We start from the raw sequence: 17,799 nt of genomic DNA, 5'->3' as shown, positions 1-17,799 counted from the left end.
TAAACGAGCTCTCTGATTGGACGACACACGGGGCGGGGCCTGAGAGAAAATAACGTGAAGCGGAAGTGTCACTGCAATGACACTTTTTTCTTTCTAATATTGTATTATTCTGTTCCACTGTGCCACTGATGCTTTTACTGTACACGCTGGAACTTGAAGCAATGGTGCCCCTCGCTGAAAACCCTGATGATGAGCTCAAACTACTTGCAGATATTCAAACATATGGTCAGGTTAAAGATTCTGGAAATAAATATGTTTCTAAGCAAATTCATACTCTTTTGACATTAAAGCAAGTAGCAGAATTTGAAAGCTCATTTGAATAAAACATATTTTATTGCATATTTAACTGTTGGGATGTCAGTGGACATTCAAAACAATGCGTTTTTGTATAGGCTGCATTTTTCCTTATCCTTGGCACATAAAAACCTTAGGCTACAGGACAAAACAAAAGCACCATAGCTTCCACCAGGATGCAAAACATTACCTCACTGAGCATGACAAATTCCCCGACCATCCACATCAGATTGTAATGAGCACATGAAAGTCTGACAGCTCAAAGTGAAAGATACATCTAATGCCGCGTTCAAAACAACTGGGAACTCGGAAAATAGACGAGGTCAAATCATGACGTCAGAAAGTCGGAGCTCTAGAATGATTTTTACCCAGTCGGAGCTCGTTTGTTTTCTGAACCCGGTTGGTTTGAACGCACTGAGGTCGGAAGTCGGAGAATTCTGAGTTCCCAGTTGTTTTGAAGGCGGCATAAATCCACGGCCCTGAGTGATGGCAGATTCCTATTATGGGACTGGTGTGTGCGTGGTGAATGAGGACATAATTGCGTGATTTCATTCTGAATCGCAACACTCCAATATGTGATGATTTAGTCACAGGAACCAACGTTTTCCCTAGCCACCGTGCTTCTACATCTGCATTGCTTTCTGTTTGGGGTTTTAGGCTGGGTTTCTGTATAGCACGTTGTGACATCAGCTGATGTAAAAAGGGCTTTATAAATACATTTGATTGAGAATACAAACAAAAACTGAATCGACTAGCTCAGGTTCTCCATTTCTCTTTCAATCATAGATCTGAACAGCACACCCCCTTTGCAATGACAACCGGACATTCTATGCTATTGATAAATGTAATTGGAGCATATACTCCCCGGTGGTCAAATTGAAGAAGACATTGTCAGCAGAAAAGATTAGCCTACATTTCTGAGATTGTGGGTCGGTTTCCCCGGATACAGATTAAGGACACTCTTGGATTTACAAGCATGCTCAATGGCTTAATCTGTGTCCGGGAAACCAGCCTGAAGTGTACCATTGCTGCTACAGGGAAATATAATGGTCAGTTTCACAGAGAAAATGTCAAAAACACACTCAGGAAATATAATGTTGTCCTCAGCATAATGTACATTTTATTATAATATTTGTTCTGGCATAATTGTAGGACAGTAACCATTGACATTTAATATGAAACATTATCAAAGATATCCTTTCAAATGATCATAATGTGCACATGTCTTTATACAGTAGATCACGTTAACCTTTTAACTTGTTGAATAAAGGGCCAGTCATTGAAGACATGTGGTATATCACATCACCCATCAATTACCCGTCATTTCAACATGGACTACACCATAACACATGACATTCTCATAATACCGTCTCTCTCCAATCGGGTTCCAACGCTCGTTAGTGGTGGACAAATACAGTGTAGAGAGAAAACCTTATTGGACATTACACAACAAAACCCTGACGCAACATATAGCTGTCGGACAGTCATCACCTGCATCCCAAATGGCACCCTATTCCCGATATAGTGCGCTACTTTTAACCGGGACCCATAGTAGTGCAATATGTAAGTAGTGCACTATGAAGGGAATAGGGCTCTGGTCAAAAGTAGTGCACTATGTAGGGAATAGGGCTCTGGTCAAATGTAGGGCACTATGAAGGGAATAGGGCTCTAGTCAAATATAGAGCACTATGAAGGGAATAGGGCTCTAGTCAAATATAGAGCACTATGAAGGGAATAGGGCTCTAGTCAAATATAGAGCACTATGAAGGGAATAGGGCTCTAGTCAAATATAGAGCACTATGAAGGGAATAGGGCTCTAGTCAAATATAGAGCACTATGAAGGGAATAGGGCTCTGGTCAAATATAGGGCACTATGTAGGGAATAGGGCTCTGGTCAAATGTAGTGTACTATATAGGGAGTCATTTGGGACACAAGCCAGGAACACACAATGACAGGACACATAAAGGCTCTTTGGACAAGCATAGGGCACTTTGTGACGAAGACACAACAGACATACTGTAGTGGACGAGTGACTCAGTAACCTGGCGACAGTCTGTTGTTAAAGAACGAATGACAAGGCTGGACGACTGACAGGACGGCATGTGCAAACAGACAGTGTGAGTGTGTCTGCCTGTCTGTGTCAGTGCATACATTCCTCTGTCTTCTAGGACTGTCATTCATCCCAGAATAAACATCTCTGTATATTCACGATGTTGTCGTGGTATCTAGCCAGGTATCTAGCTGGGTGGTGGCCGTGGCGATGCTCCCCGGGTCTCTCCAACCGCCGAAGGTCTTCTCCAGGAACACAGCGGTGGCCAGGGAGAGACGGTCCTGCTGCTTCCCCACCACCAGCTGCAGTCCCAAGGGTAAACCCTCCGCGCTCAGCCCCAACGGACACTGGGTCACCGGAAGGCCCAGAATGTTAAAGATACCTGTGAGGGATGAGAGAAGGGTACCGTGTCAGAGCTGATAAAAATGTGGAACTGTACTTCAGGCAATGGCTGTCATTTAGGGATAGATATTTTCCTGACCAGGTAAAGATCATACGAGGCTCTGCAAACTACTGCCTACCTTCCACCACTGACACCAAGCTAGCTAAAGCACCACTGACCAGTGTAGGAGAAGTTGAAGGGGGTGAAGAGGGGATGGTGGTGTTTGGGGGCGAGGTGCGGGTGAGAAGGGTAGAGCAGAACCCCGTCTGTCCCCAACAGTTCCTCCAGGTCCTTCTGGAGAGACTCCTTCTGCTGCAGGATGAACTGGGTGGGCTGGGACCTCTGGAACATCTCTACCAGGACCAGACCTGAGAGAGAGAGGTAGAGAGAGAGAGGTAGAGAGAGGTAGAGAGAGGGGGGCAACGAGAGGGAAGTGACAGTAATTTGTATTGTCCAACACACTCCCAGTCTGACGTGGGTCGGGACCAGTGAAACATCTCTACCAGGACCTGAACTGAGAGGGGTTCTGGTTATTTCATTTACAACAATGTGCCCCACTTTCAAGAGCACTGAGTTAAATGAAAGACCATATAACATTATCCCCAGTTACAGACAACATGACATATTTGTCAAGGGAGAGAGAGAAAAGGATGGAGGAACAGAGAAGTAGGGGAGGCCTACTACATGTCCTTAAACAATCACACACCATCACATAACCAACACATAACAATCACACACCTATAGCAGCCACGGTGTGCTTGGAGAGTCCCACAGTCCACTTAGCCATCTCCCATAGAGGCCACACCTTCTTCCCATGGTCAGACATCAGCTCTGCAAACGATGTGGGCTGCTGTTGGACGAACAGGCATATAGACCATTAAGGCAATACTATACATTCAAGCACTCACCATGCACTCAGAGACAAGCAAACCTCACACAAATAGATACACACCTTTCCATCCTTCCCCGGGGCTCCCATCATCGCACTCCAGATCTGGAAGGAGTATTTGAGCTGAGGAATCTTCAGCTGCTGAACTTTGACCCCCAGGTCTGCCTCCAGACGCTCTACCACCTGGGGAAGATATGGTGACACTGAATTCTCTAATGTTCTCTCCCTCCCTCTCTCTATTTCCATCTTCTAATCTTCCTCTGTCTCTCCTGATTCAACCATTTCCCTCATCTCTTATCTCCTCTCTCTCTACCTCCTTTGCTCCATCTCCCCCTTTCTTTCTCCAACTCACCCTCCTCTCTCTCTCTACCTCCTTTGCTCCATCTCCCCCTTTCTTTCTCCAACTCACCCTCCTCTCTCTCTCACCCTCCTCTGAGCCAGGACTAGCTGCTGGTCGACAGGAGACACCAGAGGAACTCTCCTGTCTCCTTCCCCTCCTCCCCCCCTCTCTCTCTTACCCTCCTCTGAGCCAGGACTAGCTGCTGGTCGACAGGAGACACCAGAGGAGAGCCTCCATCGTGAGGAACAGAGAAGAACCGTAGTCTCTTCAGATCCACCTCAGACGACAGAGACAACCTGCAGAGGGGGAGGCAGATAGAGAGAAGACATGGTCATATCTGGGTGTTATTAACATCTAGTCAATGTTCATCTGTGCATGTTGTTTTTGTTGTTGCCCCTCTGTACCTGTCAGCGTTGGCTCCTCCCATAACTCTGAGCATTGGCAGCAGGTCCTGGGCGTAGCGACACATTGGGCCTGTACATAGGAAACCAGGCTGCTGCCCCGAGGCTGGGGGGAACTGACCCACGTTAGATACTACACCTAAAGAGAGAGAGAGAGAGAGGAGAACTGACCCACGTTAGATACTACACCTACAGAGAGAGAGGAGAACTGACCCACGTTAGATACAACACCTACAGAGAGAGAGAGAGGAGAACTGACCGATGTTAGATACTACACCTACAGAGAGAGAGAGAGAGGAGAACTGACCCACGTTAGATACTACACCTACAGAGAGAGAGAGAGACCCACGAGAACTGAGAGAGGAGAACCCACGTTAGATACTACACCTACAGAGAGAGAGAGACTGACCCACGTTAGATACTACACCTACAGAGAGAGAGAGAACTGAGAACTGAGAGAAAAGGAGAAATTGACCACGTTAGATACTACACCTACAGAGAGAGGAGATGACCCACGTTAGATACTACACCTACAGAGAGAGAGAGAGAACTGACCCACGTTAGATACTACACCTACAGAGAGAGAGAGGAGAACTGACCCACGTTAGATACTACACCTACAGAGAGAGAGAGAGAACTGACCCACGTTAGATACTACACCTACAGAGAGAGAGAGAACTACAGTTAGATACTACACCTACAGAGAGAGAACTGACCCACGTTAGATACTACACCTACAGAGAGAGAGAGAACTGACCCACGTTAGATACTACACCTACAGAGAGAGAGAGAGAACTGACCCACGTTAGATACTACACCTACAGAGAGAGAGAGAACTGAAACGTTAGATACTACACCTACAGAGAGAGAGGAGAACTGACCCACGTTAGATACTACACCTACAGAGAGAGAGAGAGAACTGACCCACGTTAGATACTACACCTACAGAGAGAGAGAGAGGAGACCCACTTAGATACTACACCTACAGAGAGAGGAGAACTGACCCACGTTAGATACTACACCTACAGAGAGAGAGAGAGAGAACTGACCCACGTTAGATACTACACAGAGAGAGAGGAGAACTACAGTTAGATACTACACCTACAGAGAGAGGAGAACTGACCCACGTTAGATACTACACCTACAGAGAGAGAGAGAACTGACCCACGTTAGATACTACACCTACAGAGAGAGAGGAGAACTGACCCACGTTAGATACTACACCTACAGAGAGGGAGAATAATGGACAACCTGTCAGAGAACTCCCCAGAAACACACACACAAGCAAACAAAACCACACAAACACACACAAAGGACGTGTGTTCATGTATGTTGATGATTCAACCATATATACATCAGCAAGCACAGCTAATGAAGTCACTGAAACCCTTAACAAAGAGTTGTAGTCTGTTTAGGAATGGGTGGCCAGTAATAAACTGGTCCTGAACATCTTAAACTAAGAGCATTGTATTTAGTACCAATCACTCCCTAAGTTCTAGACCCCGGCTGAATCTGGTAATGAATGGTGTGGCTGTTGAACAAGTTGAGGAGACTCAATTACTTGGTGTTCCCTTAGATTGTAAACTGTCATGGTCAAAACATACAGATGCAATAGTTGTAAAGATGGGGAGAAGTCTGCCTGTAATAAAGAGATGCTCTGCTTTTTGACTCCACAAAGAAGGTCCTGCAGCCTCTAGTTTTGTCTTATCTTGAGTATTGTCCAATCATGTGGTCAAGTGTTGCAAAGAAAGACCTAGTTAAGCTGTAGCTCATTGTAATCAGAGGGCTGATATAAATACTATGCTGCCAGTCTCTCTTGGCTAAGAGTTGAGAAGAGACTGACTACATCACTTCTTCTTTTGATAAGAAACATTGTGTTGAAAATCCCAAATTGTTTACATAGTCAACTTACAGTGCATTCGGAAAGTATTCAGACCCCTTAACCTTTTCTACATTTTGTCACGTTAGAGCCTTATTCTAAACCAGATTAAATAGTTGGTTTCCCCTCAACAATCTCCACACAATACCCCACAATGACAAAGCAAAAACAGTTTATTTTTATTTTTTATGTTTGCTAATGTATAAAAAAAATAAAAAAATGAAAATATCTGAATTACATAAGTATTCAGACCCTTTACTCAATACTTTGAGGCACCTTTGGCAGTAATTACAGCCTTGAGTCTTCTTGGGTATGACGCTATAAGCTTGGCACACCTGTATTTGGGGAGTTTCTCCCATTCTTCTCTGCAGATCCTCTCAAGCTCTTTCAGGTTGGATGGGGAGCATCACTGCACAGCTATTTTCAGGTCTCTCCAGAGATGTTCGATAGGGTTCAAGTCCGGGCTCTTGCTGGGCCACTCAAGGACATTCAGAGACTTGTCACGTAGCCACTCTTGCGTTGTCTTGGCTGTGTGCTTAGGGTTGTTGTCCTGTTGGAAGGTGAACCTTGGCCCCCGTTTGAGGTCCTGAGCACTCTGGAGCAGGTTTTGATCTCTCTGCACTTTACTCTGTTCATCTTTCCCTCAATCCTGACTAGTCTCCCAGTCCCTGCTGCTGAAAAACATCCCAACAGCATTATGCGGTCATCACCATGCTTCACTGTAGGGATGGTGCCAGATTTCTCCCTATATGACTCTTGGCATTCAGGCCAAACAGTTCAATATTGGCCACAGCACCTCAGCCAGTCAAGGTCCTAAACGATATCATAACCGCCATCGATAAGAGACATTACTGTGCAGCCATATTCATCGACCTGGCCAAGACTTTCGACTCTGTCAATCACTACATTCTTATTGCAGACTCAACAGCCTTGGGATCTCAAATGATTGCCTCGCCTGGTTCACCAACTACTTCTCTGACAGAGTTCAGTGTGTCAAATCGGAGGGCCTGTTGTCCGGACCTCTGGCGGTCTCTACACAGGGTTCAATTCTCGGGTCGACTCTCTTCTCTGTATACATCAATGATGTCGCTCTTGCTGATTCTCTGATCCACCTCTACGCAGACGACAAGATTCTGTATACTTCTGACCCCTCTTTGGACACTGCGTTAACTAACCTCCAGACAAGCTTCAATGCCATACAACTCTCCTTCCATGGCCTCCAATTGCTCTTAAATACAAGTAAAACTAAATGCATGTTCTTCACCTGATCACTGCCCGCACCTGCCTGCCCGTCCAGCATCACTACTCTGGACGGTTCTGACTTAGAATACATAGACAACTACAAATACCTGGGTGTCTGGTTAGACTGTAAACTCTCCTTCCAGACTCACATTAAGCATCTCCAATCCAGAATTGGCTTCCTATATCGCAACAAAGCATCCTTCACTCATGCTGCCAAACATACCCTCGTAAAACTGACCATCCTACCGATCCTCGACTTCGGAGATGTCATCTATAAAATAGCCTCTAACACTCTACTCAAAAATTGGATGCAGTCTATCACAGTGCCATCCGTTTTGTCACCAAAGCCCCATATACTACCCACCACTGCGACCTGTACGCTCTCGTTGGTTGGCCCTCGCTTCATACTCGTCGCCAAACCCACTGGCTACAGGTTATCTACAAGTCTCTGCTAGTTAAAGCCCCATCTTATCTCAGCTCACTGGTCACCATAGGAGCACCCACTCGTAGCACGCGCTCCAGCAGGTATATCTCACTGGTCACCATAGGAGCACCCACTCGTAGCACGCGCTCCAGCAGGTATATCTCACTGGTCACCATAGGAGCACCCACTCGTAGCACGCGCTCCAGCAGATATATCTCATTGGTCACCATAGGAGCACCCACTCGTAGCACGCGCTCCAGCAGGTATATCTCACTGGTCACCATAGGAGCACCCACTCGTAGCACGCGCTCCAGCAGGTATATCTCACTGGTCACCATAGGAGCACCCACTCGTAGCACGCGCTCCAGCAGGTATATCTCACTGGTCACCATAGGAGCACCCACTCGTAGCACGCGCTCCAGCAGGTATATCTCACTGGTCACCATAGGAGCACCCACTATATCTCGTAGCACGCGCTCCAGCAGGTATATCTCACTGGTCACCATAGGAGCACCCACTCGTAGCACGCGCTCCAGCAGGTATATCTCACTGGTCACCATAGGAGCACCCACTCGTAGCACGCGCTCCAGCAGGTATATCTCACTGGTCACCATAGGAGCACCCACTCTCAGGTATATCTCACTGGTCACCATAGGAGCACCCACTCGTAGCACGCGCTCCAGCAGGTAGGAGCACCCACTCACGCGCTCCAGCAGGTATATCTCACTGGTCACCATAGGAGCACCCACTCGTAGCACGCGCTCCAGCAGGTATATCTCACTGGTCACCATAGGAGCACCCACTCGTAGCACGCGCTCCAGCAGGTATATCTCACTGGTCACCATAGGAGCACCCACTCGTAGCACACGCTCCAGCAGGTATATCTCACTGGTCACCATAGCAGCACCCACTCGTAGCACGCGCTCCAGCAGGTATATCTCACTGGTCACCATAGGAGCACCCACTCGTAGCACGCGCTCCAGCAGGTATATCTCACTGGTCACCATAGGAGCACCCACTCGTAGCACGCGCTCCAGCAGATATATCTCACTGGTCACCATAGGAGCACCCACTCGTAGCACGCGCTCCAGCAGGTATATCTCACTGGTCACCATAGCAGCACCCACTCGTAGCACGCGCTCCAGCAGGTATATCTCACTGGTCACCATAGGAGCACCCACTCGTAGCACGCGCTCCAGCAGATATATCTCACTGGTCACCATAGGAGCACCCACTCGTAGCACGCGCTCCAGCAGGTATATCTCATTGGTCACCATAGGAGCACCCACTCGTAGCACGCGCTCCAGCAGATATATCTCACTGGTCACCATAGGACCATAGCAGCACCCACTCCACTCGTAGCACGCGCTCCAGCAGGTATATCTCACTGGTCACCATAGGAGCACCCACTCGTAGCACGCGCTCCAGCAGATATATCTCACTGGTCACCATAGGAGCACCCACTCGTAGCACGCGCTCCAGCAGGTATATCTCATTGGTCACCCCCAAGCCAATTCCTCCTTTGGTCGACTATCCTTCCAGTTCTCTGCTGCCAATGACTGGAACGAACTGCAAAAATCACTGAAGCTGGAGACTCATATCTCCCTCACTAGCTTTAAGCACCAGCTGTCAGAGCAGCTCACAGATCACTGCACCTGTACATAGCCCATCTGTAAACGGCCCATCTATCTACCTCATCCCCATACTGTATTTATTTACTTAAAATGCCACCAGGGGTCTTTTCACAGTCCCCAAATCCACAACAAATTCAAGAAAGCGTACAGTATTACATAGAGCCATTATTCAATGGAACTCTGTTGCTCAAATGAACAGCAAACCTGGTTTAAAAAACAGATAAAGCAACACCTCACGGCACAACGCCTCTCCCCTATTTCACCTAGATAGTTTGTGTGTATTGTATTGACATGAAGGCTGTGTGCCCTTTTTAAATGTATGTAGTTCTGTCCTTGAGCTGTTCTTGTCTAACGATGTTCTGTATTAAGTTTCATGTTTTGTGTTGAACCCCAGGAAGAGTAGCTGCTGCTTTAACAACAGCTAATGGGGATCCTAATAACATACCAAATATTAAAATACACACACACCTGCAATTAAACACAACCACACGCACGATTAGAAGGAACTGGCCCTGTTACATCCTACAGAGACAGCAGATTGGTGTGAGTGTCTCTCACACACACAGGACGTGTCTCTCTGCAACGCGGGGATAGATACAAACCTCCATGCACACAACACTCACACACAGGACGTGTCTCTCTGCAACACACAGATACAAACCTCCATGCACACAACACTCACACACAGGATGTGTCTCTCTGCAACACAGGATAGATACAAACCTCCATGAACACAACACTCACACACAGGATGTGTCTCTCTGCAACACGGGGATAGATACAAACCTCCATGCACACAACACTCACACACAGGATGTGTCTCTCTGCAACACGGGGATAGATACAAACCTCCATGCACACAACACTCACACACAGGATGTGTCTCTCTACAACACGGGGATAGATACAAACCTCCATGCACACAACACTCACACACAGGATGTGTCTCTCTGCAACACGGGATAGATACAAACCTCCATGCACACAACACTCACACACAGGATGTGTCTCTCTGCAACACGGGATAGATACAAACCTCCATGAACACAACACTCACACACAGGACGTGTCTCTCTGCAACACGGGGATAGATACAAACCTCCATGCACACAACACTCACACACAGGACGTGTCTCTCTGCAACACGGGGATAGATACAAACCTCCATGCACACAACACTCACACACAGGATGTGTCTCTCTGCAACACGGGGATAGATACAAACCTCCATGCACACAACACTCACACACAGGACGTGTCTCTCTGCAACACGGGGATAGATACAAACCTCCATGAACACAACACTCACACACAGGATGTGTCTCTCTGCAACACGGGGATACAAACCTCCATGCACACAACACTTACACACAGGATGTGTCTCTCTGCAACACTCAAACATGCACACAACACTTACACACAGGACGTGTCTCTCTGCAACACGGGGACAGATACAAACCTCCATGAACACAACACTCACACACAGGATGTGTCTCTCTGCAACGGGGATAGATACAAACCTCCATGCACACAACACTTCACACAGGATGTGTCTCTCTGCAACGCGGGGATAGATACAAACCTCCATGAACACAACACTCACACACAGGACGTGTCTCTCTACAACACGGGGATAGATACAAACCTCCATGCACACAACACTCACACACAGGACGTGTCTCTCTACAACACGGGGATAGATACAAACCTCCATGAACAAACACTCACACACAGGACGTGTCTCTCTGCAACACGGGGATAGATACAAACCTCCATGCACACAACACTCACACACAGGATGTGTCTCTCTGCAACACGGGGATAGATACAAACCTCCATGCACACAACACTCACACACAGGATGTGTCTCTCTGCATAGATACAAACCTCCATGAACACAACACTCACACACAGGATGTGTCTCTGCTACAAACCTCCATGAACACAACACTCACACACAGGATGTGTCTCTCTGGGGATAGATACAAACCTCCATGAACACAACACTCACACACAGGATGTGTCTCTCTGCAACACGGGGATAGATACAAACTGAGCTCCATGCACACAACACTCACACACAGGACTGTGCTTTCTGCAACACGGGGATAGATACAAACCTCCATGAACACAACACTCACACACAGGATGTCTCTCTGCAAAATAGATACAAACCTCCATGAAACAACACTCACACACAGGACGTGTCTCTCTGCAACACGGGGATAGATACAAACCTCCATGAACTCACACACAGGACCTCTCTGCAACACGGGGATAGATACAAACCTCCATGCACACAACACTCACAGCAGGACGTGTCTCTCTGCAACAGTAGATACAAACCTCCATGCACACAACACTCACACACAGGACGTCTCTCTGCAACGCGGGATAGATACAAACCTCCATGAACACAACACTCACACACAGGATGTGTCTCTCTGCAACGCGGGATAGATACAAACCTCCATGCACACAACACTCACACACAGGACGTCTCTCTGCAACGCGGGATAGATACAAACCTCCATGAACACAACACTCACACACAGGATGTGTCTCTCTACAACACGGGGATAGATACAAACCTCCATGAACACAACACTCACACACAGGATGTGTCTCTCTGCAACACGGGGATAGATACAAACCTCCATGCACACAACACTCACACACAGGATGTGTCTCTCTGCAACACGGGGATAGATACAAACCTCCATGCACACAACACTCACACACAGGACGTGTAGATACAAACCTCCATGAACACAACACTCACACACAGGGTCTCTCTGATAGATACAAACCTCCATGCACACAACACTCACACACAGGATGTGTCTCTCTGCAACACGGGATAGATACAAACCTCCATGAACACAACACTCACACACAGGACGTCTCTCTGCAACACGGGATAGATACAAACCTCCATGCACACAACACTCACACACAGGATGTGTCTCTCTGCAACACGGGGATAGATACAAACCTCCATGCACACAACACTCACACACAGGACGTGTCTCTCTGCAACACGGGATAGATACAAACCTCCATGCACACAACACTCACACACAGGATGTGTCTCTCTGCAACGCGGGATAGATACAAACCTCCATGCACACAACACTCACACACAGGATGTGTCTCTCTGCAACACGGGATAGATACAAACCTCCATGCACACAACACTCACACACAGGATGTGTCTCTCTGCAACACGGGGATAGATACAAACCTCCATGAACACAACACTCACACACAGGATGTGTCTCTCTGCAACACGGGATAGATACAAACCTCCATGCACACAACACTCACACACAGGATGTGTCTCTCTGCAACACGGGGATAGATACAAACCTCCATGCACACAACACTCACACACAGGATGTGTCTCTCTGCAACACGGGGATAGATACAAACCTCCATGAACACAACACTCACACACAGGATGTCTCTCTGCAACACGGGATAGATACAAACCTCCATGCACACAACACTCACACACAGGATGTGTCTCTCTGCAACACGGGGATAGATACAAACCTCCATGCACACAACACTCACACACAGGACGTGTCTCTCTGCAACACGGGGATAGATACAAACCTCCATGCACACAACACTCACACACAGGACGTGTCTCTCTGCAACACGGGGATAGATACAAACCTCCATGCACACAACACTCACACACAGGATGTGTCTCTCTGCAACACGGGGATAGATACAAACCTCCATGCACACAACACTCACACACAGGATGTGTCTCTCTGCAACACGGGGATAGATACAAACCTCCATGCACACAACACTCACACACAGGATGTGTCTCTCTGCAACACGGGGATAGATACAAACCTCCATGCACACAACACTCACACACAGGACGTGTCTCTCTGCAACACGGGGATAGATACAAACCTCCATGCACACAACACTCACACACAGGATGTGTCTCTCTGCAACACGGGGATAGATACAAACCTCCATGCACACAACACGTGTCTCTCTGCAACACGGGACAGATACAAACCTCCATGCACACAACACTCACACACAGGACGTGTCTCTCTGCAACGCGGGACAGATACAAACCTCCATGCACACAACACTCACACACAGGTGTCAGACTGGACGCCCTCACCTGATGTTGGCTTGTGGCCGAAGATGCCGTTGAAGAATGCTGGGATGCGAATACTGCCCCCAACATCAGAGCCAACCCCTATCACGGAACCACCGCCCCCCAAAATACTGCCCTCCCCTCCTGAGAGAGACAGACAGAGAGATAAAGGTCATACTAGATGGTAGTAACAATATATAGAAGGTTGACAGTAAAGGTAACATTTTATTATCTGCTCCATTCCACCGTATTCCAAACATTCCATTCCACCATATTCCAAACATTCCATTCCATTCCATTCCATTGGATTCCATCCATTCCATTCCACCGTATTCCAAACATTCCATTCCATTCCATTCCATTGGATTCCATCCATTCCATTCCACCGTATTCCAAACATTCCATTCCATTGTTCCATTCCATTCCACCGTATTCCAAACATTCCATTCCATTCCATTCCATTGGATTCCATCCATTCCATTCCACCGTTCCAAACATTCCATTCCATTCCATTCCATTCCATTCCATTCCATTGGAGAATGACAACGGTGTAACTAACCGGAGCTTCCGCCTGGTATCCTCTCCAGGTCGTATGGGTTGTTGGTGATTCCATACAGGCGGTTATGGGACTCAAGCCACATGCAGAGCTCACTACAGTTAGTCACCCCCAGAGGAATGGCCCCTGCCCTCTTCAGCAGAGCCACCGGGGGAGCGTCCGTTGCCGAAATCACCCCCCGCCGTGACACCAGCCCTGTGGAGTTAGGCATGCCTGGGGAGAAGAGAGAGAGAGAGAGAGAGGGGGGCAAGAGAGGGAGAGGGATGGTAAATGGGGACAGTGAACAAGGCATTGGAACAAACAAGGCTTCTATTTCAACTGTAGTAGTTCAGTAGGTTTCCAATTTCAGCAGGTTTAGACCTTGAGAGTGAGGGAATGGCACAGAGACAGATAGACTTCAGCAACAAACGTTGCATCAAGGACAACCAGTTGGGAAAGAACACTGATTGCAGCACAGGCACAACTACAGGTCAGGGTATTGGCCATGTTGATCATATTATCCTCACTATAAGTAGCATTAGTAACCTGCCCTGGACGCAAGACTCCATACTTTGGCACCAAACGTTGCATCAAATATTGAAATTCAACAGACAGCAGTACTGCTGCAGGTCAGGCAGTGACCCTGTTTGCCAGAGTACCAGGGTACATAGACATAAAGTGACTCTATTCTAACCATCATTAGAAGGAGTAGCATTAGCAGCCTACCCTGGAGGGAGAAGGCCTCTTTGACAGTGAAAGGGACACCCAGTAGAGGAAGCCTGTCCTCCAGAACATCCTCTCCTCCTGTCTCCTCCTCTATCAGCTTATCCACCTGGGCTGCCTCCTGCAGGGCCAATGAAAACCTGAGAGAGATGGGTGGAGGGATGGAGGGAGAGAGAGAGAGAGAGAGACAGAGGGGTGGTAGGAGGGACGGACAGAGAATAGGAGGTAAGAGATAAAGGGAGGACGGGAGTGTGGCTTGACTTGAAATGCACAGTGAAAGTGGGTGTCCTCTCTCGATCTCACACACACACACCCTCTCTCTCTTACCTGTCCTTGACCATGGCATTGATGAGGGGTTAATCTCTTGGATGCGGTCTATGTAGGTCTGTACCACCTCCACACTGGTTACCTGAGAGAACAGGGGCAATTATATCAATTACAGTCTGATTCATCAAGATATCCTGTGCCCCAAATGCCACCCTATTCCCTGTTAGTGCACTACCTTTGACCAGAAGTAGTGCATTGCATAGGGAATAGGGTGCCATTTGGGACACAAACATGATCAATCCAAAAAAGAAATGAGAAGCACAACGGTGAATATTTAGGATGAATATGTCTATTCTCGTACGCTGTAAACACTGTTAAAAGCTATTCTGAGAGTACAATTGGCAGGATGTATAGAGACACTTTCCAGATGTTCAAAGCACTGTAACGTTACATAGCAGAGAGAGAACGGGAGTCGGGGAAAGAGTTCCTATTGTCTCTGTCTCTATCCCAAAATGGCACACTATTCCCTTTATAGTGCACTACTTTCAACCAGAACCCTATGGGCCTTGGTCAAAAGTAGTGCACTATATAGGTCACCAGTTGCCATTTGGGATGTAGCCTCCTCTGACTACAGTGACCTTTGTGCAGGTTAAGTCAAGTCCCCTCCGGTGGCTCTACGTGGCCCCCTGCCACTATTGTTTACATTCTAGAAGTAAATCCCTCTCAACAGGGAGCCCAGCTCAACCATCAAAAGCCACACAAATCTGTGTCCCAACTGGTACCTTATTATGTAGTGTACTGCTTTTGAACAGAGCCCTGTATGGAATAGAGAATCAAACTACAGTATATCCTCTGGGATGTGACAGGATGTGTTTGAAAACACAACCAACTTGAATGTATTTTATATGAAATGCTAATTCAATAGGCTGCTTTATTCAAGTAGGCCCAGAGTAATACAACTACTATTAGGTACGAAGTACAGTAAACTACTATGTCAGTAAACTACTGTCGTGAGTTATTACTAGCCTACATATCCCAGCATTCGTCAGTGCCACCGAGTCACCTTGCAGCATCTTTCTCTTCCCTAAACATTCCCGAGCTACGATGCATAATAAAACAAGCAACTGGCAGTTCTTCATTTACCCCGGACATTTCTATATGACTACACGTTATGTCACGATCTACTGGGTGGCATTTAACTACCTAACAACACATTAATAAAGTTCACCTGCCTCTCTCCGTCGAATCATGCGGGCGAGCCGCATCGCGGGGACCCTCAACAGTGGGTTGGTGATTGGTGGGAGCCTCCTCACCGACCTGTCGGCTCCCCGCCGCTGAGCGAGCAGCTGGAAGACGGCAAACAGCATCCCGACCGCTCCCCGCAGTACCGAGGCCAGGAACCGTTCGAACCGTGTCAGCGCCATTACTACCGATAGCGGAAGACTAGCTATTTCGACATGAGATTTCGGGTGCCAGAAATTGCCGTACTACTAAAAAGATCCACTGCTCAGTCTCTATCCACTCTCCCAGAATGCAACGGGGTGCTGTAATAAAATGAACCTCTGCCTCTGCTAGCGGCAGGTGTTATGTCAGACTCAAGTTTCTTGCATGAAAGTTAACCGGAATTTCCGTAGGGGACCCCATACAATCAGAGATATGTATTATCACCGCTACGGAAGAAAGACTGCAGTCAGAGTGCAGTATAACTACAGTATGCATAAACACTTTTTTACTGCAGTAATTTTGCAGTGTAACTGCAATTAGAGTGCAGTATGTCTGCAGTACAATGCAGTTATCAACTGCAGTTGAACGCAGCAATTACTGCGTCCAAAATACCACATTCGACTGCAGTTACTGCACTTCTCAAAACTACAATTTTTTGTTGTTGTCAGCGCACAATCACAATGAAAACGGTCTTATCTGCTGAAACTACACAGTGAAACAATTACATTGCATTGTTATACAGCAGTTTATTGTAGCAGCAAGCGCTGTCTTTGCAGTGTCGTTGTTCTGTTTACTACCGCTAGATGGCAGCAAACATCCCAGTCCAACGCTTCAGCTTCCTCCATTCAGACCCGCAGAGACAAATAATGGTGTTCCAAAAAAGGTCCAGTCACCAGGACCAGAAATACAAATTCCATCTAGACACTGTTGCCGTAGAGCACACAAAAAACTATACATACCTGGGCCTAAACATCAGCGCCACAGGTAACTTCCACAAAGCTGTGAACGATCTGAGAGACAAGGCAAGAAGGGCATTCTATGCCATCAAAAGGAACATAAATTTCAACATACCAATTAGGATTTGGCTAAAAATACTTGAATCAGTCATAGAGCCCATTGCCCTTTATGGTTGTGAGGTCTGGGGTCTGCTCACCAACCAAGACTTCACAAAATGGGACAAACACCAAATTGAGACTCTGCACGCAGAATTCTGCAAAAATATCCTCCGTGTACAACGTAGAACACCAAATAATGCATGCAGAGCAGAATTAGGCCGATACCCACTAATTATCAAAATCCAGAAAAGAGCCGTTAAATTCTATAACCACCTAAAAGGAAGCGATTCCCAAACCTTCCACAACAAAGCCATCACCTACAGAGAG

General features: G+C 47.2%; 1 protein-coding gene across 1 annotated transcript; it reads right to left on the bottom strand.

Annotated features, from left to right (window-relative positions):
• Nucleotides 1-2,127: 2,127 nt before the first annotated feature.
• Nucleotides 2,128-16,684, bottom strand: LOC121844503 (fatty-acid amide hydrolase 2-A-like). The gene is given in 12 exon segments (XM_042314663.1): nt 2,128-2,727; nt 2,907-3,095; nt 3,466-3,577; nt 3,680-3,799; nt 4,135-4,252; nt 4,361-4,496; nt 13,693-13,812; nt 14,228-14,437; nt 14,930-15,066; nt 15,254-15,278; nt 15,281-15,335; nt 16,426-16,684. Coding segments are annotated over 12 exon segments (1,641 nt in total). The 5' UTR covers nt 16,618-16,684; the 3' UTR covers nt 2,128-2,500.
• Between the last annotated feature and the right edge of the window lie 1,115 nt (nt 16,685-17,799).

The sequence above is a fragment of the Oncorhynchus tshawytscha genome, unplaced genomic scaffold, assembly GCF_018296145.1.
Source record: "Oncorhynchus tshawytscha isolate Ot180627B unplaced genomic scaffold, Otsh_v2.0 Un_contig_5765_pilon_pilon, whole genome shotgun sequence".
Taxonomy (NCBI): Eukaryota; Metazoa; Chordata; class Actinopteri; order Salmoniformes; family Salmonidae; genus Oncorhynchus; species Oncorhynchus tshawytscha.
The sequence above is the reverse complement of the archived record's forward strand: the minus strand, read 5'-3'. Positions and strand labels throughout refer to the sequence as shown.